At 37.3% G+C, this 21892-nt stretch overlaps 1 protein-coding gene across 2 annotated transcripts in view; it reads left to right on the forward strand.

Annotated features, from left to right (window-relative positions):
• Positions 1 to 297: 297 nt before the first annotated feature.
• The window catches only part of LOC125231973 (excitatory amino acid transporter), a 28980-nt gene continuing 7385 nt past the window's right edge, over positions 298 to 21892 (forward strand). Inside the window, exons 1-4 of one of the 2 annotated variants that reach the window (XM_048137583.1) lie at positions 298 to 420; positions 14366 to 14521; positions 15781 to 16117; positions 16876 to 17013. In XM_048137583.1, the coding sequence (XP_047993540.1) occupies positions 366 to 420; positions 14366 to 14521; positions 15781 to 16117; positions 16876 to 17013 (686 nt within the window). In that variant the 5' untranslated portion in view covers positions 298 to 365. Of the gene's footprint in view, positions 421 to 1568; positions 1701 to 14365; positions 14522 to 15780; positions 16118 to 16875; positions 17014 to 21892 lie in introns of those variants that run through there. The other variant, XM_048137588.1, reaches the window with a different exon arrangement.

Consider the following 21892-nt stretch of genomic DNA (forward strand, 5'->3'; position numbering starts at 1 on the left):
TACCATACGGAAAGGACCACTGGCTATGTAAAATGTACAACGTACTTATATTACTTATGTGCCATTTATGTCGATTATAATAGATACCTATTTACCTAATTAAATCTTAATCATTTTTTATGGGATCCTCATTAATACATGTACTTATATAAATATTTTACTTATATTTAATAAATATCGAAATGTACAAATATTCTTAAACTCTCTTCTAAATCTTTGCTCAAATATAAACTAGAAGATATTATTGACATAACCTAACTACACATACTCTGGATAACATAGTTTTTGTTTCCGTAAATAAATCAATCGAATTCAGTACGTTAGTGTTATTTAAATATATTGTAGTGAAGACACAGCAGTGAATTATGGTTTTGAAACCAGAAATGGATCCACCGTGTAGACCTCCCAAGCAATTTCATGGTAAGTATTTTATTGTGCCTTTATGTTTTAGAAACAACACTTATGGACTAAGAGCCCTGGGTGGCTAGCCGAATGGCACAATCGCTCACGAAACGCTCACGAAACGAAGCGCTAGTAGATATCTATCTCTATCGCGCTTGCGTATTGGACAGAGCCAGCGGCGTATCGCTTTCGTTTGGCGTCGGAGAAATGCCATTCGGCTACGGGGCCAGAGCCGCCAGACCTTCCTCATTATCTCAAGGATGAAACTTTGGGATAATGTAGAGTTTGTATCAACGTTTAAATAATGTCTGCATATTACCTAGTTCGGCCCATCGCAATTACCCAGTCGAAATAAATAGATACCTTAGTAGGTATGTTCCCATATTTATTCCCTAATATTGAGTAAGAATCAGGGCTTGTTTAACACTAAGTATTAAATTAAATTAAAAAAATATTTATTTGGTAGCAATACAATATTTATTTACATAATTGGGCTAGTATCTCTTTTTAAGTATTTGAAATATAAGTAATCATATAACGAGTGTAGAATTATATAGTGCACAATGTTGTCAAACATTAGATTACGTTCTTAAACTGTTCTTGTACTGCTTGAATTATCATTGTTCAGATTTAATAATATTTAGTTCATGGTATTACGAATAAAAGATATAATTGTAATATGAATGAAAACCAAAATTAGTATAAGTACAATATATTGTTATGTAATGCAAGCACGATAAATCCATTACATCATTAATTGAAATATTCCACACATAAGATATTCCTTTGATGTATACTTAATTCATAGATTCATCAAGACTGTCACTCAAATACCAGTCTTGTAATAAAAGGGCATAGGTATCAATCTAGAATAATGCTGCAATCTGAGATTTAAATAAACCTTACATCGCATTGCACTTGCCAAATGCAATCGAACGACATCGCTTCTCTGTGATTTTTCACTGAAAATCATAATTAATTACCATTGTTACAAGTCAAAGTGTAACATAAGAAATGTAGAAAACAGTGTTTAAACTTTTTAACGTCTTTTATTTATTTATTAGTTACAAGTGATCAAACAATAATAATTTAAACAGATACATAAAATAAGAGCACGTTTTCCTAGCATAAATGATCTAATACAGTTTTCGTTTATTCGCAAATAAATTTATCTGTGTCTTTTGATAATAAAAAGTAACAGTGTTTTAATTTAATTATAATTACTAAGTATTTCTATATTGTTCTGCTGTATTTTCTTTGGGGACTACATACAACTACCAAAATTAAACGACTAAAGGGTAAGCATGCAATTATTTATTTATTTAAAAGTGTTTATTAACTAGTGACATATATAATTTATTAGTGGTATCATTAATTCAGAGGAGTTTTAAACTTATTTTTAATTTTTTTTAAGTTTCACCCAATTTTTTTTAAATTTTGTCCGAAATGACAAATACTTGAAGTTTTAAAAGTACTAGTACCAGTCCAGTCAACGACCGTTTAAAGTATGTGTGTTTGCATTGCGGGTGAGTTTGCATTACATATTTTGGATACAATTTTTGTGTGTGTGTGTGTGTGTGTGTGTGTGTGTGTGTGTGTGTGTGTGTGTGTGTGTGTGTGTGTGTGAGTTGTGTTGGGTGGCTGGGTTGGCTGTTTATGGTTATTTGGTTATTCTCATGAGATTCTCTATATCCTCGTACGAAAGAGAGCTGAGCCAGGCTGATGTTTTTTTGTTGGCTTCTCTAACAGATAACGTTTTTATGCAGATTTTGGAATTGACTTTGTTATAAACAAAGGGGTGGAGAAAATTAGGGAAATGGTGAGCGAAAACGGACACTGTCGCAGGCACTGGTATTTTGAAAATACGCTTTTGCAACATGGAGTTGTAGTTGTTGCACTTTATGACCATTCCGTGCACTTTAGATACCACGCGCAAGACGAATAAACCACGGACGGTGAGAACGTCCATGTCACTGTAAACGAGCTGGGTTGGGTATCTAATAGGTTTTCGAAGAATAACCTTGAGTACGGCTCGTTGTGCCCTTTCCAGCAGTACCATATGGGTTTTACATGCCCCGCCCCATGCAGTTATACAATAAGTTAAGACTGATTGGCAAATACTAATATAAACCAGTCTAAGTAGTGATCTGGAAGCAGAGTTTCGGAGATTTTTAAAGACGTATATTAGTTTGCGCACGCGATTTGCAGTAGTCTTAAGGTGTTCTCTGAAATCCAGTCTTTCATCCACCACCACACCAAGATATTTGATATTGCGCGACCTATCGATAAAATTGCAAGAACAGGAAGGTGATGGGGATCCATTTCGGCTGCAGCACGGGAATCATGGTCGCGCGATAGACGATAAAATATCAGGCCGTCCCTATCGCACTTACAAATAGTGCGATAGGGACGGCCTGCTATTTTATCGTCTATCGCGCGACCATGCTTCCCGTGCAAGTATGGATTTTTATCTTAGATAACGCAATTGGAGCAGAAGCCTTTGTCTTATGAAAGCATATAAATTTAGTTTTTGAGACATTAAGAGTGAGCAAATTTTTGGTTAACCAGTCTGATATCTGAGTTACACCTGCTACAGCGCAACTAGTGGCGTTAGCCCAGTTTGGTCCATGAAAAAGGATGACCGTGTCGTCAGCATAGCAAATTACTTCAGCGTTGGGTAATTTGGTGGAGGCAAGGTCATTGATATAGACATTGAATAAAACTGGACCTAGGACGCTGCCTTGAGGGACTCCGAAAATGACTTCCATGGGGTTACTAACATCCTGGTCAATCTTTACGCGTTGTGTTCGGCCTGACAGATAGCTACTAAACCAATCCAAAGCCACCCCTCTAATACCTATGAGTTCTAGCTTTCTTAGCAGTATGGGTATCGAGACGGTGTCGAACGCTTTGGTCAGGTCCAGAAACACGCCAATGCAAGCCTCGTTGCCATCCAAGTAGCCTGAAACCAGTTTTGTCAGCAACACCACAGCGTCCTCGGTTGATCTCTTTTCACGAAAACCAAACTGACGGTCGGAGACTATGGAGTATTTTTCCAGGAAGCTGACTAGCCGTTTGCAAACCAGTTTTTCCAGTATTTTTGAAAGAGCCCCGAGCAGAGAGATGGGTCTGTAGTTACTGGGATTTAGTTTGTCACCAGCCTTATGTATTGGGACGACTGCTGCCTCTTTCCACTCGTCTGGAAAAACTCCTTCAGACAGACTAAGGTTGAATATGTGGGTCAGAGGAGAGATAATGAGGCTTTTGACTGCCTTTAGTACGCGATTTGTAACTCCGTCAAGGCCTGGAGAGCTATCAAGTTTTAATCCATTTATCAAACATTCAACTTCGGACTCACAGGTGGCGTTAAGGAAAAGCGATGGTGAGGGAGGTGAAATTGAGGTCATTCCGCGCGCTATATCTTCTTGCGACTTATTAACTGTTGTTAGAATATCATTTGCTAATTTCTCACCTACACTAGTAAAGAAATGGTTGCAGTAGTCCAGAGAATCAGCTACAGAACTCTTTGTTTGCTTTAGGTCAATAGGGACTTGTGCGCTTTTCTTTGTATATGTTATATTTTTGATAGAATCCCATAGCTTTTTCGGGTTGTTTTTATTTTCTTCTAGTTCAGCTGATTCATAATTCTTTTTGAGTTTACGTAGGAGATCGTTATGAAAGTTCTTATAACGGGTATATATCTGCTTTAAAGTTTGGTCGTTCGGGTTTTTGCGACATTTCAGATGCAGGTAGTCTCTATGTCTGGAGCACCGTAAAAGTCCAGGAGTCATCCACGGCTTAATCACGAACCTAGACCGACTAACCGGGACATAAGTTGTGTGCTTGGTGATGGTATCCAAGAATAGTCGGTTAAAGGCCCTAGCGGCAGTTAGTAGTGTATTTGCGGAAGTAACGCTGCTCCAGTCCAAGTTGCTAAGGTCATCCTTTAACGAGTCAATACTAATTTTCTTTACATAACGCTTGTATTGAGTTTTTGGGGCTTTAGTGATTATACCTGTCACAGTCAAGTCGTGGTCGGTGACGTCGGATTTGCAGACAACTGAAGCAGCCTGCAATCTAGAAGACACATGAATATGATCCAGACAAGAGTCGCCACGAGTTGGTTTAGTTACTGTCGGCTTCAGGTTTAGTTCAGCAAGCAGGCAAAGGTAATTAGTACACGTACTTTGTTGCGTGGGATTATCTGAAAGCGTGTTTATATTTATGTCTCCTGCCACTATAACACAAGGCGATCCCCTTATTGACGAAACCATGGACATGAGAGAGTTGGAAAAAGCTGTAATATCAGTGAATGAAGGAGACCTATAAATGCCTAGGACATTAAACTTATTTTTAACTGCAACATGTAGGCAATCGGCGTCGTGGAACGACGGTTCAGATACTTGCGGCATCCATGTACTATTAACGTACACAACAACACCACCAGCTCTATTCGTAGAATTATACGTTCTAAATGATTGATACCCTATTATTTGCGGAATAATGGTACCCTCGCTAAGCCAGCATTCCGTCAGCACGATCACATCAAAAGCTATTTTGAATCTTGTTAGAGATAATACAAATTGGTCGAAGTTCTTTTGTAGGCTTCTAATGTTGTATGTAAGTATTTTAATGTTAAATTTTTTATCTATGATGAGCTCGCATGCCTCTGGACGGTCAATCACATGGCAAGGGGTGTCTTCGTGATCAATGTCTGAAAGGATATTGGGGTCAACCATTTTCATATAATGTAACCACGTGTCGAACAGGGGATATTCTAGAATGGCGATTAACTTGCCAGTGATTTACCGGGTAGCGAACCATTTGGGAAGAGTGATAGGATTGAGGACATGTAAATGTAACTGACTCAATGAGAATATTGTTTAAGCGTACATTGGGAGTGTAGATGTGTGAGATAAGTGTAGAGTGATGCACAGTAAAATGTTTTTTTCGCTCGAGCATAGACTGCAACACAAAGAGTGTGAACAAAACCAACGATGTGCCATCCTTTATTTCATGACTCGTCCCGGAGATCCACAGCACCAGCCAGGTAAGAAGTAGAGTCGTTGCTTTGTAGTATTCGGGCCAAGTGCGCAACTGATCTGACGTTAATTGCTTCTGAACCCCTGCCTCTTCCCTCATTCTTTTTAATATATATTTGCCCCCAATTTTAGTTGCAATTATAATTTATAAGTAAAAGTTATCTCATTTCATTTCTTATGTCCTACCCATACAACCATTTCAGTCGCAAAATCTTCAAATCAGTAACTAACTGTCAAATGTGACATTACGCGTGGTAACGTCGTGCAAACAATGCGACCGTATTGATACAATAACAAAATGTAGTCGTCGTGTGCACTCGTTACGGTAATAAAATGTGTACGAATTTGTGGCTGTCAATGTCACTGTCAGAATGACTTTTAACGACACTTTATTAGTCGACGTTTGCACACATAACGGTAACAACATGTGGACGAATTTGTGGCTGTCATTGTCACTGTCAGAACGGTTTCTGACAGTGACATTGACAGAATTTGTACACACATGTGTAGGTCTGATTACCGAACTGCTCCTAAACCACTGTATCCGCAAATGACAATCTGAAATACGAAGGTTTCTCAAACTGTCTTGTGAAGTTGTGGACTGGTTGCTTTGAATCATTTAAATATGAGCGAATTAAATAATAATAAACGACGACGACCATTTAAGCACTCTTCGACATTTTATAGAAATGTGGGAAAGTTAAGAAAAGTGCAGAATGATAATACAAATAGATAAGCACTTTATAGTTACTGTATTAAATATATAATTTTTAATTCTTATTGATAAAAATGAAGTGTAGTGTTTCTTTACACAATAAAACACGGAGAAACTAAAAAGCCAAAAATAATAAAACTTTCAATTCAGATTTCTTATCGTATTGCAATAAGCTAAACATCCAAATTATAAACAAATCAATTATTTTTGTAGTCGGTACCAGACCTATTCGTCGCCTTGCTATTGCCTGTTTGCCCCGCCCAACCATACACAGGCTGGTACCGACTCCAAAAATAATTGATTTGTTTATAATTTGGATGTTTAGCTTATTGCAATACGATAAGAAATCTGAATTGAAAGTTTTATTATTTTTGGCTTTTTAGTTTCTCCGTGTTTTGTAACGCGCTTATTTTTGAAGGCGGTTTTATTTTTTGTTAAAAAGTTTATTTATTTGTTGATTTTTAGTGGTTCCTAGTGATATTATATGTATCAGTCCGAATACATGTACAGTAGTGAAAGAATTATCCTTTAACTCCTAACCATTGAGGAGTTGACCTTCCATCATCAGCTCAGTTGATTTTTAGTGGTTCCTAGTGATATTATATGTATCAGTCCGAATACATGTACAGTAGTGAAAGAATTATCCTTAAACTCCTAACCATTGAGGAGTTGACCTTCCATCATCAGCTCAGCCACATAAAATTATTACCATCAGACGTAAATACTGGTGTACCTTTGAAAAATAGACTAAAAACATTACATGTGCCTATAACATTTGAAGAGTTCCCTCGATTTCTCCAGGATCCCATCATCAGACCCTGACTTGGTGCCAATGGGACCATCTCGGGGTTATACCGGTTCGATCAAAAAAAAATTTTGAAAATCGGTCCACGATTCTCGGAGATATCGAGTAACATACATACAAAAAAAAAAAAAAAAAAAAAAAAAAAAAAAAAAAAAATTCAGTCGAATTGAGAACCTCCTCCTTTTTTGAAGTCGGTTAAAAGGAATCAAATGAAATAGAGTATTTACTGTTTTCTACTCCCGTGTTGTTATTCGTCATTTACCGTGTCGTGCATAGATCGTTAAAACCCTACATAAAAGATGCCCGCCCCCGGCCGGCGCCCCGCGCACCCACGCATACGATATAGCTCTTACAGCATAGTGAGGTAGCCTTTAAGGGATATAGCGGGCCGCGGGGCGCCGGCCGGGGTCGGGCGGCGGCGCGGGGGAGTGCGAGCGACAGGGTGAGTGCAGAAACATTGCAGAGGACAAGTCAAAGTACTTATAGGAAACAGTGCGAATTTCACGAAAGTTATTCTAGAAAACTATTCAAAAGTAAGTGCATGGTCGTAGAAAAAGTATTGTATGCAACGGTGTTTACTGAGTCAAAAAATACTCGTGGCGTCTTAATAACAATTTTCGGCTTCGCCTCAAATTGTTACCCACGCCACTCGTCTTTTTTGACCTCCTTTAAACGCCTGTTGCATAAAATACTATTTTAACATTACAAATTTGTAGACACTTATCTATACAAAAATCTTGACAAAAGAAGTACAGATCGCTGAAATTAATGTTGATAGTAATATTAATGACGACTACTTCAACAAGTGTCAATTGTGAAATGCCGCAAAATACTAGTTGCTCTATAGAAGACCATAATAATATGATCCCCGATCCTTTACAACGCAGCAGCTCGGTACGCACGTTACAATTTTTTTTTAATCTTCTTTAGTGAGGGCAACTGAGTACGACGGCATATTTAATTGTTTATAAAGTTTGAGAAAACCAGGAAAAAATTAATATAAGAAGCCATTTTGAAAATATAATAAATATTCACTGCTTTCGGTCACGCGTGTACGCTGCGACCATTTTGCGACCGTTTGTCGACCGTTTGGTGACAGTTTGGCGACTGTTTTTTACATGGAATATTACCGTCTTAATCCATATTTTAACAACTTTATTGGTTTTCTAGGCATTCTTTTTATTATTTCAGTATAGTATATGCACCGGAGCACTAAAACTTCACCAATCTAAACTAACCGACGTGAAGAGATTTGCCACTATTAGATTTACACACTGATAGCTCTCACTCTTTAGTACCCATTGAAAATTTAACTGCTTTTTGAGATTGTCATTTCGCTTGTTTGCGTGAGTAGGTACATAATATATGCGTGTGAAAGAACAATAACGAGTATTCCAACAAAAATAATTGAAGTAAAGGTTGCGAATGTAATTAAACTACATTTTACGAGTTTATTTATTACCTGCACAAGTTAGCCGCCCAAAGTTGTTCATATTAAAATGTGGAGTTACTCGTGAGTAGAGAGATATGCCCTTGTTCAAGTGCTAGAGACACTATCCTAAGACAGTCTGTCATAAGTTTCAGATGGAAGACGACCCAGAGGTGCCGCTATCGCTATCGCTATCGCTATCGCTATCGCTATCGCCATCGCTATCGCCATCGCTATCGCCATCGCTATCGCTATCGCTATCCCTATCGCTATCCCTATCTCTCTTTTTCAACCCCTTCATCCCTTTTTTTCGAAATAAAAATTAGCCTATGTTCTGTCTCAGGGTCTAAAGATTGTCTGTTCCAAATTTCATCAAAATCGGTTGCGTGGTTTAAGCGGGAAAGTGTAACAGACAGACAGACAGACAGACAGACAGACAGACAGACAGACTGACAGACAGACAGAGTTACTTTCGCATTTATCTTTCTACGTTCGAATTCATGATGCCGCAAATCCGTCCGATCGCAACGCGCGCTGTGTTATGTGTGACTGCACAAGCGTTCCGAGGGCGGACCGCTCGCGATGCGCCGGCGCGACGCCGTTAAAATTTATCCTATTATTTGATGTGCAAATAAATATAATTATATCTATACAATACACTTTAGGCATACAAGTTAGGTGGGATGGGTATCGGTTAAGACTTAAGAACAATTAGCTCATTAACTTCACATTAACATTTTGGACGTTCATATGTAGTTTTTCTTCTCTCCTCTTCTTAGTCTTATTTAGTCAATGCCGCTTGAGAATTGGGGATTGGTATGACTGGTTCAGTACACCTTTAGACTCAGTCTAAAGACTAAGTAGAAGACTCCAATCTAGAGCATCATGTGCTCCTGCCCAAAAGAGAGACAACAGTAGGTATTCTATATAGGGTCTGACTAACGATCACAGAATACTAACCCCCTGATTCATAAACGTACTCTAAAGTTATCAAGCCGATAAAGTTCGTTTGTCCTTTTCTATCACACCAATACGTCGGAAAGGGACAAACGAACTTTATCGGCTTGATAACTTTAGAGTACGTTTATGAATAAGGGGGTAAGCATATTCAGCTATACCTATCACCAAGTTTTCTATGAACGCAAGAACAGTACACAAGAATATCGTCCCTGGAGATATCGATACCGAGTAAAAAATACAACATCATTCCCTTGCCCTTATCCCATTATTTGGGTTCGGCGCAGCAGATCATCTTCCTCCATTCCTCTCTATTAGCCGTCATTTCTATACTAATACTTTTCACTCTCTATCATTATTGACATATTCCATCCATCTTTTCTTAGGCCTTCCACTACCATTGTATCCATCCACCTTCATATTTACCACTCGTTTTATAACATTGCTTTCATCCCTCCGCATTACATGCCCATACCATGCTAATCTACTTCCTCTCACCTTCTCTGTCACTGGCGTTACTCTCAGGCTTCCTCTTATATACTCATTCCGGATCCTATCCAGTCTTCTCACACTACACATCCATCGCAACATTCTCATTTCATTCACATGCAGTCTTCTCTCATCATTCGTCTTGGTGGCCCAGTAAATACAATGATAATAAACAGAGAGGTTTTCGTGAGTCTGCTGGGCACTTTGTTCTTCTGTGTTCTGTGGAGGTTCCATGAGGTATAACCATAGCTGGGCACCGTTAATCAAAAAGTTAACTTCGTTAATCGCTAATCCGTTACTAAAAAAGTTAACTTCGTTAATCGTTAAAGCGATACATTTCGACAAATTTAACGTAAGTTAAAGTTAATCGTTAATCCGTTAACACGTGAAAAAAAAAGAACTTTTCTTTAAATATTTAGTTGCATCAGTAATATCAGTATCCACTATAACGTATTATATTTCTGTAAAAGGCCGAAGTACAGCTAGCCTATTGAACTCTAGGCTGCACGTGGAAGGCAGTGATCGCCTGAGCTACTGCCAAGAGCTGTGTCAGGAGAGATGCTGACGGGACTGTTGTGGCACTTTGGGCGGAGGAGAGGCTAGGGAAGCGAATGTGGTCGTAAATAGGGCTCGAATTTGCTGCCCTATCACTACAACAGTCGCCATGGTAAAGCTTAGGATTCACCGAATCAAAGTTAGTAAAATCAAATCCACGTGAAGAATACTTTTTTAGGTAATATTTCGGACTTTTAGCAATCGACATCGGTAAAACCTAGGATTTACCGGCAAATCGTAGGATTTGCCGTACTTTGGGCTTTTATAGTAGCGTTCAGAACGTGTTTTTCGCAGCGCAGATGGCGCCTGTGCCCTACTAGATTAACGATTAACGGACTCGGAGAAATTTAACGGAAGTTAACGAGTCCGTTAACATTTTTCAAGTTAACTTAAAAGTTAATCCGTTAATCGAAATGTTAACTTCGTTAATTAACGATTAACGGATTAACGAGTTAATGCCCAGCTATGGGTATAACTATATGAATTAAGCTAGTGTAGATATTGCTATAGGTAAGCATAGGCGACGCGACTCGCTGATTTGGAAAAAATGGGTCAGTTTAGCTAATCTACCTAATCTAGTAGTTAGTGTATTTTTTTGAGCACCAGCAGGAAAGTAAAAAAGATTAGGTTTTTATAAAAATAAATTTGAAACTTTATTATAGTCAAGTCAATACTTAACTAAAGCCTGCCCAGAAATATAATATGATTATTGTCAGTAGGGCGCTGTTATTCTGATGTATGGGATGACAGTTCAGTTTAGTATGAAGAAAATACTCGTAGTTCTAATGAAATTCCGCAACATGGCGCGTAATTCTTATATATTTCTGGTCAGGCTTTACAACAACAATGCAACAACATTTTTTAAGTGCTTACATGAAAACGACTTACGGTTATAATGACTGTGTATAATGAAAACCAAAATTAAATCATTATAAAAGTTTGATGAGGACAGGAACAATACCATCGTTATTATAGCGTTGCTACAGACGACACAGTACCTAGAGGAAAATGGACGATGGCTCAGTTAATTTCTTGATAGGTAAATAGTAATAAGCATACGTAACAAACAATGAAGTTTATAAAGATCAATGATCGAATAATGATAGTCGACGACACCGTCTCGCTTGTTTCGCCGCAACTAATTATAGATGCACATGCTCTCTGTATATTTAGCCAACATTTTTATTTTTTTGCGTTAAATTAGCAACGTGCAGATTGAGACTGGTGAGTGGTGACATTTATTATCTTATGCCGTAAATAGTGGCTTTAAGATCGGGAGTAAATCAAGAAAATTTAGGAACAAAATACAGGGTGTTAACGTAAGTATAGGACATTAAAAAAAAATAAGTAGATCACTTTTACTTAAGATTGATTTTTTTATCCATACAAATAAATTCGGCCCGTAACGTAATGCAAACCCACTCGCGTTAAACGCTCGTTGACAGTTGTCATTGATTGTCATCGCAACTACGTTTACAGTAGGTACATTGCTGCTGGTAAAATTTTCAAGAATTCATTATGGGGTGAAAATTAAGAGTACTTAACTCAAAAATACCTCTCAATTATGGATAACACTAATGAATTATATGCCTATTTTCATTTATCGCCCTTATTACGTTACGCGCTGATATGGAAGATCTGGTGATCGCGAGATCACCCTCGGCGGGGATTTCTGTACTTACCTACTGCAACTTAAAGTAACATATTTCTAGCGTTTTATGATTTATGATTTATGTTCGTTTGTACTTCACATCTCAATGTATGCTATTTTTTTAAGTGTTTTTGTACAATAAAGAGTTACTACTACTACTACTTTAGGAAAGGACCTACTGATCTAGCAAATGTTTCTTTTTTATATTAAGTAGGAAGGTAATTAAATTAAATTGAAATTACCCATTCCTGTAGGTATTAATTTGAGAGAACCGTCGCATTTAGTGAATTGAAAACAATAAAATTAGGGCATCTTGCCAATTCTGGATTATTTTTTTTGCCCGGTTATTTTAGTAAAAAACTTCGGGGCCCATAAAAAGAGGAAAAAAGCTTTTCGTAAACAACTTTCAACGAGAAGTCTGACTTTCATGCGTACTATGACGTTTTACATTTCTGACCAACAAATCGCCAGTCATCGTTATTTGTATATTCGATATTTCAACATATTTTTGTAACAACACTGAACGACAAAATACGATAAAACAAGTAAACAAGTAAAGTGGTAAATAAACAAATCTCTCCACATCCTCCATTCGGACTGGCCGATGTAGATGCTAGCCATTCCCATGGCGTAATGAATCGTTATATATGTATACACGTACGGAAGTATTTGTTTTTACAAGGGGGCAAAGTTATAATAATAATACTGATAGCTGAGCCAGCGAGAGATTTCAATTTTGAAATTCACAATGAGCAATCTTGAGCGCAGCGAGGGTTTCAAATACGGGCACGTAGGTTAAACAAATTTTGCCCCCGAGTGAAACACAATTGATTTCACCACACCAACACAAGGAAAATATTAACAGTACGGTATAGTACAAGCTTTGCTTAGTTTGGGGCTAGGTTAATCTGTGTAAAGTGTCCCCCAATAAAATTGACTGACGGCAGATGCCAAAATAAACACTATTAATTAAATTAGGTACTTAGTAATAAAGGTTGTGGTACACTTGTTGAACCATTAAAGTTATTTTTGAATAACTCGATAACAGTACGAAATTGACCTAAAGAACCTTTCCTTAAAGCTAATGGAACTCAATAAAAACAAGTTGTATAGGACGTAAAAAAGCTTTCCAGAATGGCAGATACTTCTAACTATTGATGATGACCATACCTACATAATATGTATAACTTGACTGCAAATTAAGACTTTTGATTTTTTTTTAATCCGCGCCTGTCAGCGGATGTCCGGAAGATCCAGGCAGTCAATTGTGCATTGCGCTTTAGTTTCAAAAATACAACGAATGTAATTTTGAAATTTCTTATAGGATAGGATGTATGAATGGGTAGCAAAAAAATTCCATACATAAAATATTAGTAATGCATCTTGTCAATTCTGGATTATTTTTTGTCCGGTTTAGTCATGTAGAACCGTTTTCTTTAGGCATATTACTTGATATAAGTATATATAGTTATTTTAAATTTTATAATTGTACCGGTTTATGTAAAATAAAGATTTATTAACTCAAAAAAAAAACTATTAGTAGGTACATGACTATTTTTATTTACAAACGTTGTTTACAAACTTGACACACATTTTATCGACCAACTCAATGCGCATGTGTAAACCAATTTCTTTATTCTAGCTTAGTTTGACGTAATGTAGGTACCTCAATATATACTTACATAAGTATGGTTCTTAACGGAAGACATAATGCCCACAATTTAATAATCTATTTATAGATGTTAATACAACTAAGTGAACGGGTAGCAATCGATGTCTGCGCGCGCAGTTTAAACATGGCTTCCTTAAATATAAGTCGACCATCGACAATCGTTCTGTTTCCCGTACATTGCGGAGTTTTAATACGTATTGTTGTGATCAATTGAAAGAAAAACCGCAAGAGATATTGTAATATTTTCTTTTCACTCCGACTAAAGAAAGGAGGAAGTATCCAAGTAGCGAGTGATCTAACCGCTTCAGTACATATCGAGTTCAGTCATCCGAAGTGCAGTGTTGGGATGACATTGCAGTGAAAATTGAGATACAGAATTTTTTTTAAAGAACCCTTTAATGGAATCTATCAGATACACTAAAAAAGAATCAGTTTCATTCATAAAAACAAACTCTGACACGTGGAAAACATGACAACTGTGTAGTAAAAAACGTGCATAAACATAAAACCTATGCGACCGGTGCACTTCAGTCCGATCTCAAAAAAATAGGTTATTAGGAAAGAGGGCGTGTGAACGAAACCAGATCAGTAGATCTGGGCTGTAGGGTATTATTTTGCCTGTGATGGAGAAAGGTGAACGGTTTTCAGAGTATCTGTTCGCGAAGATGGGGCCAGGGGACCGAGGGCCGAAGACCACGGAGGACCGCGCGGCGCCGGTGGACCCGACCGGGCTCAGGAAGTGGTTCATGGACAATACCATGCTGGTCGTCACGTTGATTGGCGTACTCACGGGCATCGCTATCGGTAAGTTGACTAATTAGTTTGATTACTTTCAGAATAATATGAGGCGTTTCATGCCTGAAGAGTCCTTATACTTTATGCGCAATAAAGATATTTTAGCAGAATTTCTGTTAGAATTGTAGATGGGAAGAGTCATAGATGTATATTATGATTGGACTTAATATTTCATAAGGAGCTTTACGCATTAAACGCCACGTATTTTGTATTATCATTAGATTATTTACTTAATTTATGCAAGGATTTTAAATAGGTATTCCATTCCAAAGATTTGTAACGTTATCAAATCTTCGGCATTCTTTTCTTTAGATACCTACCTATCGTAATTGTTTTTTCTCTATATTATTGATGACGTCGTGGTGGACAAAATATATATCCTAAATATACATGATAATGAAAAATAAGTCCCTTAAGGATCGCTCTAATATTTACAACTCAAATATTAGTAGGTGTTTTGGTTTCAATCGTCAAATACCTGCCCTACATGGAGTGCAGTTAAAAGTTCCATTAATCGACCAGTCGATGACAAGTAAATTGTCGGCTGACTCGTCGGGTCAGTAAGGCATTTAAGTAGAAATTGTTAATGGAATTGTAATTGGATCGATCCAGACAAACAATTGACAAACAATTAAGTATGACTACAAATACTACTATCATATTCTCATCAAACGTATAGGTAGGTAGTTTTATTTACAGTTGTCATGCCATAAATTTATTGAAAAAAAAATAAGTAAGTGGTTCCATGAAAATAATCATTAGCATTTAACTCATCTCATTCTTTTAATATGGACCTCATTACCATTTTACTGCCTACCCTTATACATATATGACATATTTATGACCACATAAGCCTTCGCTCAGGTATCTACCTGACTGAAATTAGAAATCGCGTGACTGACCTTGACTTTCCGGAAAACAAGCGGCTGGCACACGCTGACTCGGCCAAACTGATGCGAGCTATTATTAAGCCGACCCTTTAAGCTGATTAGAATACGATAACAACGATATCGACATACGTACCTAAGGATATGTAGGTAGTTGTTAATACATTAAACGAATCTACCTTACCTCATTCAGTTGTCATGAAATACTTAATTACTGCCCCCAAAGCAACAAGCAATTATAATTAATTATACGACCCCTCTCTCACTTTCTGCTGACTAATTCCGCTGAGGCTATATTGAAGACGCCCTCTTCTCCGAAATGAGTCACGTAGTTTGGGTTCCTTCTCTAATGCGACTTGCAATATCTCATTTCTTTTCCAGGATTCGGCTTGCGTCCATACAATCTCGGTCCCGACGCTTTAATGATCATTTCGTACCCTGGAGAACTCTTTATGAGATTACTGAAGTTGATGATCCTGCCTCTGATCATAGCGAGTCTGATCGCTGGGTCAGCTAGCCTGAACGCCAAAATGAGCGGGAAGATAGCAGTCCGGACTCTACTCTATTTTATACTTACGTCCATGTTCAACGCTTTTCTGGGGATACTTCTTGCAATGATGATACATCCTGGGCAGCCAGAACTGAGAGAGGACTTTGTCGTGGCTGTTGAGAACAAAAGAGATCACAGTATCCTTGACAGTCTGCTGGACATTGGTCGGTGAGTTCATTTGCAAATCATGGACTAAATATGCAAGGTAAAAAGAAATAGAATTGATAAGATTTTTCCAGCTTTTTTGAATTAGTTATGTATTATTATTCAACCCCTTGTAGTGCGAACGACAAATTGAGTATTATTTAGATATTTTAGTTGGTGAAAACTTGACGAGTAAGTGCATTCAGTGTATGAAAAAAAAATCTGTTTATCTTTAACAAACATACATGCATTTATAAACTTCGCTGCTAATCTTAAATTAAAAAGTTTAAAAAGCATAATAAATAAATAAATAAAATAAATAAATATTGGGGACACCTTACACAGATCAACTTAGCCCCAAACTAAGCAAAGCTTGTACTATGGGTGCTAAGCGACGATATACATACTTAAATAGATAAATATATACGTAGAAAACATCCATGACTCAGGAACAAATATCTGTGCTCATCACACAAATAAATGCCGGTTGTCAAAAGGTTGTCTGGTAGAGATCGCTCTTTAGCGATAAGACCGCCTATTGTCTGCCTCTATTTATAATCATTTGTTTTGTGTCCACTGTATCTTTTGCTGAGGTGTGCCAATAAAGAGTATTCTATCTATCTATCTATCTAAATGCCCTTACATATGCACTTCCTATTTTTCTGTACTTAACGAAAATTCTAAAATAAAATATTGCTGGAAAACTGATCTCAAATTGAAAACTATTTTTATAATCATGTAGTTTTTACCGCATTATAGTTGTTCCTACTTTTTGTCAACAGGAACATTTTCCCGGACAACATTGTGCAGGCCGCATTCCAACAGGCGCACACAGTTTACGCGGAGCAGCCGTCGCTCTTCGCCAGGAACCTCACGGACAACGACACGGCGCCGACCCTGGTCCGTGTCGTGTCCTACAGGTATGAACCTCACTAAGCTAGTTTTCCTTATAACATCGTGGAGGCTACATACGAACACCAGCAAGTGCACACGATTGACGCGGAGCAGCCGTCTCTGTTCGACAGAAACTTCACGGATAACGACACGGTGCCGGCTCCGGTCCGTGTCGCGTCGTACAGGTAAGAACTTCACTTAGGAATTAGGGAACATTGGAGGAACCATAAATAAAACAAATTTTAAAGGAAATTCTCACACAGGTTGTCTGAGTCCCACGGTAAGCTACAAATGGGCACTCAGAAAACGATATTAAACAAGAAATACCAGTGTCTAAGTCATAGGTACTAGGTATCTTAGGCACTGGTATTTATTGTTTGTATCTGTCTTATTTACTCTTTGAGTAATTATGTTAACTAGAGAGGGCACCTCAACTTGATTTTGTGTAACAACACTTAGAGCCGATCGGCAAAAACGCGCTTAGTCTGTGCCGAACGGCTGTGGTAGATTGACGTATCGCAATGAAAAATATTTCGTCTAAATAATGCCGTCATGTGTAGTGAGGTACTGTACAAACTGCTCAGGAAAATCTAACTAAAGACAAGGAGTGACTTTTCATACGTAGGTTTACTGCATTTTTGTTTAACCTCCTACGGCCCAAATTTTTAGAGGGTACTTCCGAGGAAGACCCAATGTCCTAATATTAGAACTAATTAATGAAGTACTGAACGCCCAGACCAAAAATTGTTCATATCTGATTAACCGTAACAAATACAAGTCTCATATTTTAGAGGTGTTATAATAACAGTTTAGGCTTGCCAGAGAATTAAAAAAAACACCAAAATCTTTTGTTCCATATTTATCACATTGGGCTGTTATTTATAATAAATGCACATCAATCACTCTTAAAAATCTTATAGAAAACCATAATTTTAACACTTTTTAATAGTAGAGATAAACTAAGTTATCACTTTTATCATTTATGATACAAAAAATAGCATGTTTTACAACCGAAATTTAAAATCGCCACCTCGACTTCGTCCTTGAAAAATTTGCGGGGCCGGTGGAGGGCTCAGACTAACAGGCTCTTATTCTGAACTGATATGTCTATCGCTGTCAATTTCGCTGGCCTTGTCCCCACCAGAAATGTACTCGTCATCTGTATCATTTCCTCCAAAAGGATTATCTTCGTCGTCTTCAAAATCAGACGGCTGGAGTAATTCCAACACATGAGTAATTTTAAAGCTGTAAATAACTTTATAAGCCCGACAGCCTAATACTAGTACAATTTATGTTGTTTTATTATGTAAATATCTATCTTTTTCTTTATCACACGAGCACATAAACACATTAGAGTAAGAAGGATAGTAAACCAATATGAAAGGCAAATTATGGTATAACCGCCCAGCGTACTAGTACTAGTACGAATACATTTTCACACAAAATTCATATTAAAATATACAAAATTAAGTTAAAATAAGAGTATTTACGAATAATTTATTTCTTTTTCTCAAAAATAAAACTAATTACAGTCAGTGTAATATAAAGATTTCAAAGATAATAATAAGTTAAACTAACCTCTTCTCGTTTCACGTGTCATTGCTGCAACGTTTTGTAACAGAAATCCGAAAATATCCCTTCCCGCTCACTTTAAGCAGTGCTGCCACAATGCCAAATATATCCACAGACTAACCAGTAACGTAAAAGTGATATAGCGGGTAATTCAAACGCACCTGTAGGCCTAGCACATGATGGCCGCGGGAGTATGTCGCCGCGAGATAGACTACCCGTCCTTATGTCATTAATACAGTTAGAAGAAGACGTGGCATCTATCTCGCGGCGACATACTCCCGCGGCCATCATGTGCTAGGCCTACTGGTGGGTGTAAAGTAGGGAATGCAATATCGTTCTCGCGAGATCTCTTTTGTACGAGATCTCGGTCATTTTTAGCGAGATTGATCTCGGCCGAAAAATTGACGAGATCTCGCGAGATCAACGAGATTTAACTCAAGCATAAAAAGCTCGCGAAATGACTAGTCATGTTTCTTTCCCAAGCTGTAAATGATTTATATGAACTATATCATTTAACTAAACTCGCCAACTTGTTAACTCAATAGAGATCGAGAGATTCAACTCGCTTATTTCGCTCAATAATTTACCTATCTGAGTTCGGAATGACGAATGACAGATTCAGACCGTTTCGAAATAATTCGAAAGGTGTCAGCCAGACCTATTTGCGTGATTCGCCATTATGGTATTACACTTATGGCTGTGTGTATATAACCATCTATTTTACGAATTTTCGTGCACAGTTTTGTTGGATGTCGAGAGAGCAGAAGCCTACAACAACCTCACTACGGCTCTCGTTTGTTAGGCAACCAATAACAATTTCTATTTTACACTCAAAAAATCTAATTATTGTATTATATATTTCTTTATTTCTTTTTTAAATAGTCACACTACTATATATTGTAATATGTTATTATTATATATTTAACGACCGGTCTGGCCTAGCCCAGCGGGTAGTGACCCTGACTGCTACGCCGCGGGCTCGGATTTTAATCCCGGTAAGGGCATTTATTTGTGTGATGAACACAGATATTTGTTCCTGAGTCATGGATGTTCTCTATGTATCTAAGTACTTGTATATTATGTATGCCTTTGTCTGAGTACCCACAACACAAGCTTTCTTGAGCTTACCGTGGGACTAAGTCTGTGGAAAAATAATATTTATTTAATGATATTTATGTATATATTTCCGTTTTTCTTTCTATTTTAGTTTCTTATTTAACTGTCGGGTTTAAGAAGCGTATTGTATTGGTAGTCTAATATAATTAAATAATTTATTAGTAGTCAACTAGTCATAATACTCATAATTAATTGAGTAGAGTTAATGTTTTTATGTGGGTCTATAAATAAATAAAATAAATATTATAGGACATTCTTACACAGATTGACTGAGGCCCACGGTAAGCTCAAGAAGGCTTGTGCTGTGGGTACTCAGACAACGATATATATAATATATAAATACTTATATACATAGAAAACATCCATGACTCAGGAACAAATATCTGTGCTCATCACACTAATAAATGCCCTTACCGGGATTCGAACCCGGGACCGCGGCGCAGCAGGCAGGGTCACTACCGACTGCGCCAGACCGGCTATTTAATGATGGTAGGGATAACCTTGATTTTTATAATGTTAAATTTTTATCCTTTCATCAATAAAGATTTTTTAAGTAGTCTCTACTGTGTACTTGTTCGCGGTTGGCATGACAACGATTTCGAAATTGGCACGCAGCTACTCATTCGTGAATTATTTTATTTTATTTTCTTACATAATAATCTATACTTTAAAGTTTTAAAAATATATTGTGAGTTGTGAGGTACTTAATTTATGTTAAACAATGTAAAATACATCAAAAAAATCTGAAAAAATAGTCAAGATAAATATTTGTTTCATAATAGCAATCATTCTTACGATTGTTATCCTTATTCATTGCTATATTGTGATTATTTACAAGAATAAACCCACAAACCGGCCAATCTCGCGAGATCTCGCCAATTTCGAGATTGGTTTCATGAATTCCCGAGATCTCGCCTGGGCCCCAATCTCGTCGAGATTGCATTCCCTAGTGTAAATATTTTGTTCTAGTACTATCACGTTGGGTCTTTGCTCCAAGTATACATTTTGATACTTGGGTTTTCACTGCAAACTGATTTTGTCCTAGTATTATCACTTCGGACCCCAGGAGGTTAAACACGCTTACTTTTAAAAAAATGTATCAGTATAAACTCATGCCGAAGCGCCATGTTGCGGCGGCCATGTTTCGTTGAAACCAAAGAGTAAAAAATGCAACAAAAGCAGACGTGACAGTACCTATCGCAAGTTAGTTTAAGTTTCCTATCATACATTAAATTATATATATTTATCGACGCAAAAAAGGTTATTTAATTATTATTGTCAGAATTGCACAGTTTTCCGACATGTCGGTCTATAATAGATTCTCAATACGCGTGTCGAATTTCATGTGAGTATGTAAATGTAAGTGCAGTACCTAACCTGCCTGAATGAATTTGGGTAGATAGACGGTCAAGGAAATTATGAGTATAAAAACGCGCGAAATTAATTACATGGATGTAGATAAAGTTATGTATGCGACTATACATAATTAGGCATTAAAACACTCATGTTATCGTATTAACACAACAAAAACAACACTCATGTTTTAATGCCTACCATTATGCAAATGTCACATAAATAACTAAATATCCAGTTGCGGTTACGTGTACACATGTACGCTTAGTCCGTATGCAGCTTTCTATGTGGGTATTTAAGAAAATTGGGACTCACGGTGTTAAGAAAAATTTAAATCGCTGTCAGTTTTGCAACGATTAATTATCGCATTAAATTTAGCATGGAATTTCAATAAAAACATCGTTTTTGTTTTAATTATGTAAATTATACTAAGCTATAATCTAAATTCAGAACGTGAAAAAAGTTTAGTTTTAAATACAGATTTCAAGCTTGATTGTCGTTACAAAACTAACAGCGATTTATGTTTTTTGTTAACAACTCACGCTAAATGTAAACCCATGTCGCTTCTATACTACGACTTCTAATCTATGCACTCTATGCAGGGCTCATCATCGCGACCGAAAGGTCGTAAGCGCCGAGTAAAATCGTAGCGCTTGCGACGTTACGGAAGCAGGCCATTGGTTCACACCCCGCCCCCTCACCCCGCCTTCAGCTTACAGGCTTGTTTGCTATAGCTCCTCTATACGAAGTAATAATTACTCAATGTATTTACTGTAGTGAAGCCATTTAATCTGAGCTACCCACACAGTCCACCCACACATAGGTGAAGTCGTTTTATGAACTAGGTTTCCATGCTTTTTATAC

Source organism: Leguminivora glycinivorella, chromosome 1 (genome assembly GCF_023078275.1).
Source record: "Leguminivora glycinivorella isolate SPB_JAAS2020 chromosome 1, LegGlyc_1.1, whole genome shotgun sequence".
Classification (NCBI taxonomy): domain Eukaryota; kingdom Metazoa; phylum Arthropoda; class Insecta; order Lepidoptera; family Tortricidae; genus Leguminivora; species Leguminivora glycinivorella.